The sequence below is a fragment of the Nilaparvata lugens genome, chromosome 6 (genome assembly GCF_014356525.2).
Source record: "Nilaparvata lugens isolate BPH chromosome 6, ASM1435652v1, whole genome shotgun sequence".
Classification (NCBI taxonomy): domain Eukaryota; kingdom Metazoa; phylum Arthropoda; class Insecta; order Hemiptera; family Delphacidae; genus Nilaparvata; species Nilaparvata lugens.
In genome coordinates this window covers 37,849,533-37,862,275 of record NC_052509.1, presented here as the reverse complement: position 1 = coordinate 37,862,275, position 12,743 = coordinate 37,849,533, and the positions used below count along the sequence as shown (strand labels likewise).

Here is a 12,743-nt window from a genome sequence, read left to right as displayed (position 1 = left end):
GGTGGGGAGTCTTCTGATTTATTTTTTATTTAATTCTATTTATTTTTTATTTTTTTAAATATTTTTTTACCTAGACCTTGACCTTGAACCCTATGGGAAGTCTAGGACATTTTGTCCCAGAACCGTCAATTTTATACTACTGTTTCAGTTAGTTCAGTTGAAACACAATTCACAGTTGAATCATAATTTACTCTTAAAACTGTTCTTTGTTTTCTCCAAGATCAAAAACTCACTTATATTAATAAACTCAGTTCAAGTTTGAATTTGTATCCCATATGATAATAAATTTATTCAGTTCCGTGATAATCATTCCATCTGATAAAAATATTTCTCAACTATTTTATAATTAATTTTTTTCAATCAAGAATATTATAATTTCTTCCGCATTATCTAGTTCATTTAATCATTTTTTATTTTATTTCCATTCACCTAATAAATGTGTTTTTTAAATGTGAGAATATTGATACTGATGGGCACGCATCATAAAAATTATTGGAACCCTACCTTATAGAAATAGACATCTATGTAATGCATACAATGAATAATCCACTTGTGAGCTGATTGATTATGAATAATTCTGATTGATCAGCTATCTTCAAAGTAAATATATATATATATATATTATATATATATATATATATATATATATATATATATATATATATATAGTGATATCAGAGTATGGAGGAATTCCTTTTCTTTTAATATTATCCTTAAAACGCAAAATTTCAAAAAACCTAGTGTATACATCGACGCACAGTTAGTTGAAAAAGGAATATCCCTGGCAAATCCCATTGGATTCTATCAACGCGTTTGGCTGTAATCGCGTTACATACAGACAGACAAAAGAAAACCCGAGTTAAAACATAAACCTTACTACGTTCGGTCAATAAGTTTAATAATGATTAAAACTTAACGGCCTTTTGTGTAGCCGGGTCGAAATCTATAATAATTTACCACATATGAATCTAATGTTAATAAGACGGTACTTCAATTTACAGTTAATATCGGGGCACCGACCTTCGCTCGTTATTTATTTATTTATTAATAAACAGAGCAAAATTCTTTAAAATGATTGAGTAAGGACTGACAGGCAGAGCACAAAACTGTTTCTTCCCCGAATTTTGATTTATACACTATAAATAGTCCAAAAAGTAGGTTTATGTTCCATACACTTGAATTCAGGTTCAATTCAGTCCAAACATTTGAAAACAGAAAAGTTCTAATTATTTAGATTGTTTACAGACCAAATTGAATAACAAAATAATACTCACTAATCATTTAGTAACTGTAAAATAATAATTATTAACTTTGAAAATTATGATATAATCATTCTAATTTAGAATGATATACCATGTCATGTCAGTAAATCAGATTATTTTGATGAAGTCGATTAAAATTTCTAGATAATTTTTCTCGTGAGATTGCAAATAATAGTTCAACAGCTGAACATAATTCTGTTTCTCTCCCACATAGGCACTCCCTTCTTCCGTTATCAACAGACGACGAAATTATCTGTGTTTTTCCAAGGATGAATAATTATTATCCTTTGCATGTCCTTCAGCGAGTTTTCCCAGGGATGAGACCTAGTGCAATCGAATTTTTATATCATAAACCTACTATGTTTCAAATTTCGTGAAAATCGTTAGAGCCGTTTTCGAGATCCGTTGGACATGAATAACCATATAAATCAATAGTGGTATAGACTATTGCTATATACTATCCTTACATATACATTACCAATAAATAATCATATAAATAGCCAAATACATACAGAAATTGCTCGCTTAATATAATAGGATACTGATAATCCATAGTGATACAATAAAATAGAAATTTAATTATGTAGGTATTAGACAATACTGTGAACTCTCTGAAAACTTTTTTTCTTCTCAGACTTGACTACGTAGAAGCAGTGATTATGGAAGTGCAGCGGTTCTGTAACGTAGCCCCATTGACAATTCCTCACAGAACGAAGGAAAAAGTAAAACTCGATAAATACATTATTCCTAAGGTAATTTTCAAGAATAATTATTCTCCACAATAATAGTCCTAAGAACTATTTCTTATAAAAATCAATTCTTCTAAAGCTTCAATAAAACTAATTTTATCACATTTCCAATTGGTTAATAACATAGTATTAAGCTATGTTATAAAACATAGTAAACAGTATACCTAGTAGACCTACACAGTATTGAGCTGCTTTTAGTATGAAACTTAAACACTCAGAAGAAATATTCTATTGAGTTACCGTACTTCCTAATAATTCTAAGTGATGTTCATGTTATTATAACTTTATCAACATATATTTCATATTCCTTCCAATAGAGACGTTTCTTTCCGAATTCTATTTTACAGTAGACTACTCTCAAATACTTACATGAACATCAAGTTTGGTTAGCACAAACGGTTGTCACATCTACTTATAAATTGAGAATAGTTTTCGACGGAATAATTTTCGATTTAACGAATAAAATGTTTTCCTCCACAGGACACAACAGTGCTGGTCAATTTGTACAGCATTCACATGGACAACAAGTACTGGCAAGATCCCGAAACTTTCAGACCTGAACGCTTTTTGGACTCAGAGGGAAGAGTCAAATTTGTTGATCGACTTATACCATTTGGGATGGGTAACAGTATATGGCTAAAATATTTATTAGTAAAAATTTTTCAATCTTACACAACAGATATTTTTAAAATTGGATAAAATAATGCTCTCTTTCACTTCCAAGTTGAAATATATCGAGCACATACAAAAAAGTATTATTTTCCATTTTAAAGTAGGTACAGAGTGATACAAAAGTCGACAACTTTATTTTTTAAAGCCATATTTTTGATCGAGAAGGATGCTCCAATATGACAGAAACCACAATGAAAAGTGAATACAAAATCTTCATATATGTGTGAATCGACCTTAGATCATAAATGAGAGTGGAATAATTATGGATTCCTAACATCCATCCAAGAACCAATAGTTTGTGATTTAAATTATGTTGTTGTTAGGTTGTGAGCATAATTCGGCAAGAAAGGTTGAGAGGGTTTTAACAAAATCCTTGTACGTAAACTCGACAAAAAAAGTGGAGTTGAAAGTGTTGCTGGATTATTGTTAACTCTTCCCTTATTATCAACTCTCGTCTCTCCGCTATATTCTCACTTCTCAGTCTTACAAGAGTAGGCGAATACTGTGAATTTTTAGGATTTATTTTTAATCGAATACCTTCTGAACGGAATATTTTGATTGCCGTAGCAGAGCTTAGGAGTACGTTAAAAATTGATAGAATGATAGGATTGTTTTTCAGATTCAATGAATTTCGATACAATTTCTTTTCAAATTTCAGGAAGACGACGATGTTTGGGAGAAACTTTGGGCCGTGCCAGCGTCTTCAAATTTGTAACAGCCATTCTCAAAAATTTCAACTTGACTGCAGCTGACACAATTGCTAAAAAATTTAGCCCCATTGATGGGGCTATACTATTTCCTTCGCCATTTACTGTACAAATAACGCCAAGAATGCCGGTTTCATAGGAATGGCATTATTTCTTTCTATTGATTTGAGAGAACCAATGTGATTTTCAAGAGACCCAGTAGAAAATTTCAATAAAGGATCTCTTGTTGAAGAAACTAAATTGCTGTATCCTATTTACTATGAATAAATGACTTGAAAGTTCCAAACAATTTTTATGAAACAATAGGACAAATCATCCATTATTTCTAATTAACTATGGACAAGATTCTAGAATCTAGAGATCTACATAGAAAATAATCTACCATTTGGATAAGATGATATTTGAAGAAGGGTTGAATCGATTGTTGAATCCAATTTGTTAATGTTAGGGTTGAATCTTCCAATTAGCTCTCTATGGAGCTATAATGACTGGATGTCAATTACTTCAATTTTGAATTTATGAATAAAAACCTTAGAGATTCGAATACAATTATTCTATGAGTAGGATCCAGGTTGGAGGAATACACATTAATGAAGGAAAATTGGATCCAAATAACAAAAATATGATATTTTATTCAAAATTCATCATCGATACAAAAATACTTCAACAATATACAAACATACATCTCGTAATTTCACAGATCTACATAATGTATTTACACGTTATCCATGAATTTCTGCAACTTTTAATCATTGAATGAGAGAGAGAGAGAGAGAGAAAAAAATATATTAGTATCACCAGAGAGACGTGAATAAAAATATGAAATATACTCTATAATATCAAATAGCCTATTAAGCATGCTTAAATCATCAAGTTACAAATATTATAGGTCTCACTATTATGCCAGTAGAAACTTGACAAATTTCATACTTAATCATATAAAAATGATTACTAAAGTTATTACTCAAGTCCAATGCAAGGAAGAAAGTATACTGAAAATTTTATGAAATTTGAATGACAATAAGAGAAAATACCTACCGTACATGAAAATCATAAGATTATTACACGATTATTTCATAAATACAACATGGGGTTTTTAAAAAATGAGCAGTATACTAGTAACATCTTATCCAACAAGTATACTACTGAGCGTTTCTTGAACCGTGCACATCCAAATAAACCTGTCTGTTAAAAGTGGGGCTTTTATATTACTTGCATAGCTACCGAAAGATAACATCACTATTTAATATAAAAAAGGATAATATGCAAAATCATTTATTGTGTAAATGACAACGTTTGAGTACAATAATGTGAGTATGTGATTTTGCCAAGAGCAACGTGTGTTCTTGAAAAAGTTTTTTACCAGCATTCAATGCTTACAGGTCCGAAGGGTTTTGGAAAGTAGGACATGAACTGGAAATGAGCATCACAACCAAGATTAGCAATAATCGAATAGGCTAAATAAATGCAACCTTGCATAATTTCTGTCTAGTTTCTACTTGATTCGTCACTAAAACCAAGAGAACACAAATATTTTCATAATAAATTTACCAACTTACCATATAATATAAAATTTAAATGATCAACGAACCTGATGAGAAACTACTATACTAGTTATTTTTAATATAGTTCCAGAAAAAAAATATATTTTTGATCGAAGAAAAACATGTTGATGAAGAAAAATAATACACTGGAATAGATTAAAAAGTTGTATATTCTGTACACCAATGATTGAACATAAAAATGGTAAAACTGTATATACCGTAGCTTAATACGTATCTGATACTAACATTTTCCAATTTTCTATGAGAAGGGAGGAATATGGATGAATTAAAAAAACCTGGATAATGAAAAATACAGATAAAAGACTATTTGGATTATAAATGACAGAAGGTCTGTCTATTCATACACATTAACAGAGAAACTGTGTACTAATAATTTTTCACTATTGTCTTGTCTTTTTGTTGAACACAGTCTGTCATGAATTACGAAAATAATAGATAAATATAATCAATCTGTATGAAAATAAATATAATAGAATAGAATAGAATAGAAATAGTCTTTATTCATTAAATAATGTACAAGTACATATGAATAGTGTCAAAGATTTTACAACTCTAGGGCTAGGCTATCTCTAGACTACAAAGAAATTTATAATTTATTTAAAAATTAGCGTCAAACTCATATAACGAATACAACGATAAGTTCACCAGATATTCCTTCAAGTTCTTTCTAAATATTTGAGAATCTTCTAATACTCTTAAACTAGTTGGTAGCTTCAGAAAATATTTCTCTCCTCTGTAGATTGTTTTTTTCTCAAAGATATGTAATCTGTGTCTTTCTGTAATTCGACCGAAACGCGTATTATAATTGTGTGTATTATTCCTTAAGTTTGTACCAGCAATGTTCTTGAAGAAGATAATAACATCAAAAATGTATTGGCCATAAACTGTCAAGATTCCAAGTTGTGAGAACGCTACTTTTACTGAGTCAATTCTATCGAGGTTGAGCATGATTCTTATAGCTGTTTTCTGCTGTTTGAGGATTTTATCAAGATTATTCTTACTAGTACTGCCATAAATACATAGACCGTAAGCTAGATGCGCATGTATTACGGAGTGGTATATTGATTTCAGTGTCTGTATACTACATAAATTAGACATTCTACGCAAAGCATACAGACCTGGGGATATTTTTTTTATAACTTGGCAAACATGATTATCCCATGAAAGATTGCTATCTATTAACAAGCCTAGAAATTTTGTTCTCTCTTCTGACTCTAGAAGCTCGTTATTCACTGCTATGCTTGGGCATAATTCATTCCTACTCTGCCTAGTCATAAAAGGGACAACTATAGATTTGCTTGAGTTCAATAATAGATTCCGGCTATTCAAATATTCATTAATCGAGGACAGGCCTATAGCAGATGAGAGCTCCACATCTTCAGTCGATTTTCCAGTAAAGATTATATTGGCATCATCCGCATATAGGCATACAGAGGCTTGCGGTGGAACCACATTGGGCATACCCCTGATATAGCACAGGAATAATAGCGGACCCAAAATTGACCCTTGGGGTACTCCATATTTTAAACTTTTCAGGTCAGAGCGATAGCTTCTCTTACATATATGGTTACTGTTCTCTTGAGTATGCTCTATTTCTACAAATTGCTGTCTACCAATTAAATAAGATGAGAACCAAGTAAGCTCCTTTCCATGTACTCCTAAATCCTCTAGCGAATGTAACAGAACAACGTGAAGTACACTGTCAAATGCACGAGTCATGTCCAGAAATGTGCCAACAACTTTCTCTCCTTTATCTATATTATTAATTATTGTATTTATGAAATCCACTCCTGCTGTAATTGTTGATTTTTTTGAACGAAAGCCATGTTGTTCTGTGTCCAATAAATTATTTATTTCTAAGTACTCCATCAATTGAATATAAACCACTCGTTCAATAATTTTTGAAAATACTGACAATAATGCTATCGGCCTATAACAACCAGGATCTGTGATACTACCTTTTTTAAATATTGGAACGACTCTAGCTATCTTCAGTTTGTTAGGAAAATGGCCTGATATTAGGGAGGAATTTACAATATGTGCTAGTGGTTTGATTATTGCTGGTAAAACTTTTTTGACAACTGTCATTGGAATGTCATCCGGACCAGAAGAGTGTTTGTTTTCAAATGACATTACTATTTTTATTAATTGACTCTCGCTAATAGGATTGAATCTAAATCTTAAGGAAGTTTGACAACTTTGTAAAACTGGTACATATACAGGTATCGAACTTTTAGGAATATCCGGAATTACAAAATTGTCAACTGCTGTAACGAAAAAATCATTAAAAATATTGCTAACACATTGAGGGTCCTTTGAAAGTGCACCATTACTTATTACACCTAAATTAGAATTATTCTTTTTACTCTTACCCACCTCAGCATTAATAATTTTCCAAGCTATTTTGTTCTTGTTTTTGGAATCCATTATTTTTTTATCAAAGTATTTCTGTTTATTTTTTTGTATCATAAGTTTGAGAGCTTTTCTATTATTTTTTATTTGAATCTTTAAATCTTCTCTTTTAGTTCGTCTATGTAAATTTTCCAACTCTAATAATTCATTTTTTTTATCAATCACCTCAGTACTCATCCTAATCTTGCTGTTAACATACTTTTTAATCAGGCGGTATGATGCACCGTTCTTCACCATGAATAATAACAATCAAGATGAAGTCCTGATACAATGTTCCGAATTTGCTGACAATGATGATTTAAATAGTAGTTTTCAGCATAACATAGATGTAACAATTAATTGTGTTAGACTCAGATTACTTCATCTCAATATTCGAGGCTATAATAAAAACTTTGATGAATTTCTCATATTGTGGCAGGGTATTAAAACTAAATTTAATGTTATAATTTTAACCGAGGCATGGTTGGACGAGGATAGTGAGCTCATGAGCCTTGACGGGTATCAACTGTTTCGAAGTCACAATGGATTGAATCAATGTGATGGCATAGTTGTGTACTTGGATGATAGCTTATCTTCCGTCACCTGTAACCAGTTCTCAATTGGTGGACTAGCAACGAGCTTGACCTTGAATTTCACCTGGGCCAATACACCTAACCACTTCTCTGTATCTATCGTAGCCCGTCTTCATCTCTTCCATACTTTATTGATAGTTTAACGAATTTGCTCCATACCGACACTAACCCTTCATATCTAAAAATCATAGCTGGCGATATAAATTGCGATATCCTTCACCCAAATATAAACTCGCAAGAGGAACGCTATCTGGATATGCTATATGAATGTGGTTATATATCATGCATAGACCGGATAACGCGCCCCAATAGCAATACATGCATAGACCATTTCTTTATCAAATTGCCGTTCCATTTCAATGCATGTTCTTTCATTCTTCAAACGAGCATAACTGATCATTTTGTAATTGGGTTAGAAGTAGAGAATAATTTGCTGATAGAACCGAGTAGAAATAGTGACACCCAATATTCCAAGATCATTAACTGGTCTGGAATTGATGAAGCCTTGAAAGTGGAGAGTTGGAGACGGGTGGTCGAGGCGGCTGATGTTGATGAGGCTGCTGAGAGTTTCAATGAGATCCTACAGACAAATTTGGAGCAGTTCACAACATCCGAAAGAGTGTGTGCTAAAACGAAAAAAATTAAACCATGGATAACCTCTGGCCTCCTGCAATCGATGCGTCGTCGTGACAAGTTGAGTAAAGAGGTCAGGAGAAATCCATACAATAATCAACTCAGACAAAAATTTATTCGATTCCGAAATACACTTAAGGCAGCTATTAAGCGTTCTAAATACAATTATTATAAGAATAAATTGAGTGAAGCTGGGGGAGACTCTAGGAAATTCTGGAATGTTATTAATGAAGTTTCTGGTCGATCCACGGGCAAGCCGAAATTTCCGCTGCAGGCGTACTGTGAGCGCGGCGGTGAGGCCTCTCCCGCTGAAATTAAACAAATAGGTAATGCCTTCAATGAATACTTTGCCTCGGTTGGCTCGCGGTTGGCCGGGGCACTGCAGCCGACTGGTCCACTCGAGGTGGACGACGCCGACCATGCGACGGACGCTGTCTTTGCTCTTTGTCCCGTCACCCACAACGAGCTTATCGCGGTAGTGGTCAGTATGAGAGGCGGCTCGGCTCCGGGATGGGATGGAATACCGACCAAGTTAATTAAAAACAGCATTAACACACTACAGTTACCTCTGCTACACATAATTAATCTTAGTTTTACAACAGGTAGATTTCCGAATGTTTTTAAAATTGCAAAAGCTGTTCCTATATTTAAGTCTGGACAAAAAAATGTTACCTCAAACTTCAGGCCAATTTCTATACTTTGCACGGTATCAAAAATAATTGAAAAATGCGTCAAAATACAACTCACAAATTACCTTGAGCGTGAGAAAATAATTTCCAATTCTCAATTTGGCTTCAGACAAGACAGGGGTACCTCCCACGCGCTTTTTGAATTAATAAGATACATAAGTGGAGAAATAGGCAACAAAAAACGGGTGATTGTCACATTCCTCGACCTGGCAAAAGCATTCGATTCTATTGATAGACATAAATTGATAGTGAAACTCCAGCACGCCGGCGTTGAATCCCTGGACTGGTTTATTAGTTACTTGGAAAACAGGTCGCAGTTTGTGTCCATCAACGGTACACAGAGTGACCCAAAAAGCATCGAGTATGGTGTGGTTCAGGGTAGTACCCTGGGCCCCCTACTATTCTCTATCTATATCAATAACATAACTAGAGTAAATATTGAAGGGAAACTATTGTTATTCGCCGATGACACTGTTTTAGTGTCGTCTGGAAGTTCTTGGGACGAAGTCTATGAACAGGCCTCCTCAGACCTACTAAAAGTTAAAAGGTGGTTTGACCAGAACACCCTATCATTGAATGTCGGAAAAACCAAGTCTCTGCCTATATACTTTAGACAGGATGGCGATCCTGGGCTGAGAAGGCTTGCAATACACTCCTGTGGTGATCTGCGGTCGGCCGCCTGCGGCTGTGACGAGGTTGAGCGTGTGGAGCAGTATTGCTACTTGGGAATAACAATTGATCACAAAATGAGTTGGTCCCCACACATTGTCAATGTTAAACGGAAGTTGAGGAAATTATTGTATGCCTTCTCACAGCTGGCATGGTTGCTGGCTGCGGATCAGTGCAGGAGTGTGTATTTTGCGTATGTTCAGTCGCTGCTTCAATATGGTGTAGTGGCGTGGGGCGGTGCCTCGGCCGCTGTGCTTGAGCCTCTGGCTGTCACGTAAAGAGCGCTTATAAAAATTATTCTAAAGAAACCAGTCAGATACTCGTCAGACCAGCTCTTTTCCGATTTCCAGGTCCTGGATATCCGCCAGTTTTACTTGAAATCCATCCTCACATTTATAAAAACGAATAAAACCAATATCTTTACAAACTTACAACATGATTATCAAACCAGACACCGAATAAATTACGGATATAACTTTCCCAGATCAACCTTAACGTCACTGAACAGTAATCCCTTTCTACTTGCCCATTTGATTTATCGAAACCTCCCACAAACAATCATAGATGCAGAAGAACTTGGTGCTGCCGCCTACAAAAAGAGAGTAGGTTTTTGGCTCCGCTCAATCGGCCGGGTGGCCGCCGCGGCGCTGCTGGAGTCGCCATATAGGTGACACGAAGCAGTTGGCACATGCTCAACCACAAACCTCACTAGTTTGTGATTTTGTATTCCAAGCCCTTCATGCCTCTCTCATTTATTTTAATTATTCATATTCTGCTTTTATATTGTACTTTCTATTTAAGGTTGTTAAATCGTCAGTTCAGATAGCTCACAAGAAGATGAAGTATTCTGAGTCGGGTACTTGTGCTGTGTGAATCATCATTCATACAGTTTGTATTTTATACATTACAGGATTTAAGATATATATTTTTTTATTTATAGGTTAAGCTTGAATCAATATAAATTATTGACTGTTTTTTTGCACTTGTATTGCCTGTATAGATTGTGTACTCTTTCCCCGCGCACGGATCAACAGTCCATGCGGGGAAATAATTATTCCATAATTATTATTCTGTTCTATATTGTACATTGTTTTTGTATTGGAATAAAGAAATTGAATTGAATTGAACAAACGCAGCGCATATGGAATACATTCGCAGGCATGGCAGTGGCACTGATACTTCCACATGGCGTTGCGCGCTGTAGTATGAGATTATTTTGCTTGCGATTGCCGTACCACTGGTTTGAGCACTACGCTTCCCGTAGCTTATGTACCACAATCGCAGTCGCTGTGACTCATTTTCCAGTTTTCAGCTTTTTCTGCCAAATCCAGTGATCTGACTGAAAAATTTGTTCCAGCCATTGTTTAGATTATAAAATGAGATCATTCGCAACTATCTATCTCCAATAAGTACTGAGTTATGATTTTTTAAAAAGTGAGTGAAAATTCAAAGAAAAAATCAACCTGTATCCTGATCTTAGATTTTAGAGCAAAAAATACGCCCAGAGCGACTTTTAATTATACATTTAACTAATTGGTAAAAATCGGAAGATATTGTTGATAAAAAATTAAAACTCATCAGAATTAATTTTGTCTTTAAATTTTACTCATTTTTAAAAAATCATAACTCAGTACTTATTAGAGATGGATATAGATAGTTGCGAATGATCTCATTTTATTCAGAATTTTATAATCTAAAACAAAGGCTGGAGCAAATTTTTACATCCGATTACTGGATTTGGCAGAATAGCTGAAAACTGGAAAAGGGACTGAAAATACGAGGTTTTTGGACCACTCTGTATCTAGCACAAGAAAATTTTGCATGAAGAAATAATTGGTTCTGGACTTTTCTCATGTATCCAAATAATATATTAAAAATCTGGTGAGGCGCACTCACACAAATTTCCTTGCCGTTATGAAAATTGATCACCTTACGCTAGTGTTCTCGTGCATCTTAAGTCTACTATTCAAATCAAAGACCTTAAAGAGATATAGAGTGCGGTCCACGTTATGATGGCAGAGGATAAAGATAGAAGAATAGCGTTGCCGATTCTCTGCATTAATTAATTATATTTCTACACTGTCAAAAACATAATTGGCATCGTTGTGGACCTGGAAAAGGATAGTAACACCGGCTTTGTCAAATAATAGACGAGGATAGCAAAACCTAAGTTGATCAAATACTGTCATTATAACGTGGACCTCACTATAGACCCACAATGCCTATGCCTTCCCAATGATAGCACTTACTTGAAATTGAAGGCCGCCATCGAGGTATTTTAGCACGAGATATTATATCTATATATTTGTAATACTATAGATTAGAAAGGCATTGGTATGTAATAATCTTATAGGTTGCCCCCTCAATGGCCGATTTCAATTCCAAGTACGACACTAGCGCTGCATGTGAGTCTATGCATCTTTAAGGCCTTTGATTCAAATACATGAGACAGCTGGTGATAGGACAATAATGCTGGAGACACACGAGGTCTGCTACTACTTCGTAGTGAATGATTTAATAGAACCAACAGTTTGCAATTTAATAATCACATTTACTCGAATTTCAAGCTTATTTTCAATTTTAGGTGAACATGATACTGGACATTAATTGTAGAGATTTTCATGCTCAATCTTTTCCACTTGGATTTTTTTGTTTAAATTGTATATGAAGGCTGATAATTGAGAATCTAAAATCAAACTTCGCATAGATGGGGCGGAGCTCCTGAAATTTTTACAGATATAGGACTTGTTGCAGTTGATAGAGCTTATCAATGACTATTTCAGGTATGAATTTGATCAAAATCGTTAGAGCCG

The 12,743-nt window shown here is 34.2% G+C and overlaps 2 protein-coding genes across 3 annotated transcripts in view; one reads left to right on the top strand and one right to left on the bottom strand.

Moving 5' to 3' along the window:
• The window catches only part of LOC111052581 (methyl farnesoate epoxidase), a 54,967-nt gene extending 49,738 nt beyond the window's left edge, over positions 1 to 5,229 (top strand). The window contains exons 7-9 of one of the 2 annotated variants that reach the window (XM_039430744.1): positions 1,897 to 2,014; positions 2,492 to 2,633; positions 3,342 to 5,229. In XM_039430744.1, the coding sequence (XP_039286678.1) occupies positions 1,897 to 2,014; positions 2,492 to 2,633; positions 3,342 to 3,529 (448 nt within the window). In that variant the 3' untranslated portion in view covers positions 3,530 to 5,229. The remainder of the gene's footprint in view (positions 1 to 1,896; positions 2,015 to 2,491; positions 2,634 to 3,341) is intronic. The other variant, XM_039430745.1, reaches the window with a different exon arrangement.
• The window catches only part of LOC111053509 (E3 ubiquitin-protein ligase RFWD3-like), a 136,662-nt gene that overhangs the window by 11,664 nt on the left and 112,255 nt on the right, over positions 1 to 12,743 (bottom strand). The gene's annotated exons all lie outside the window — the stretch shown is intronic.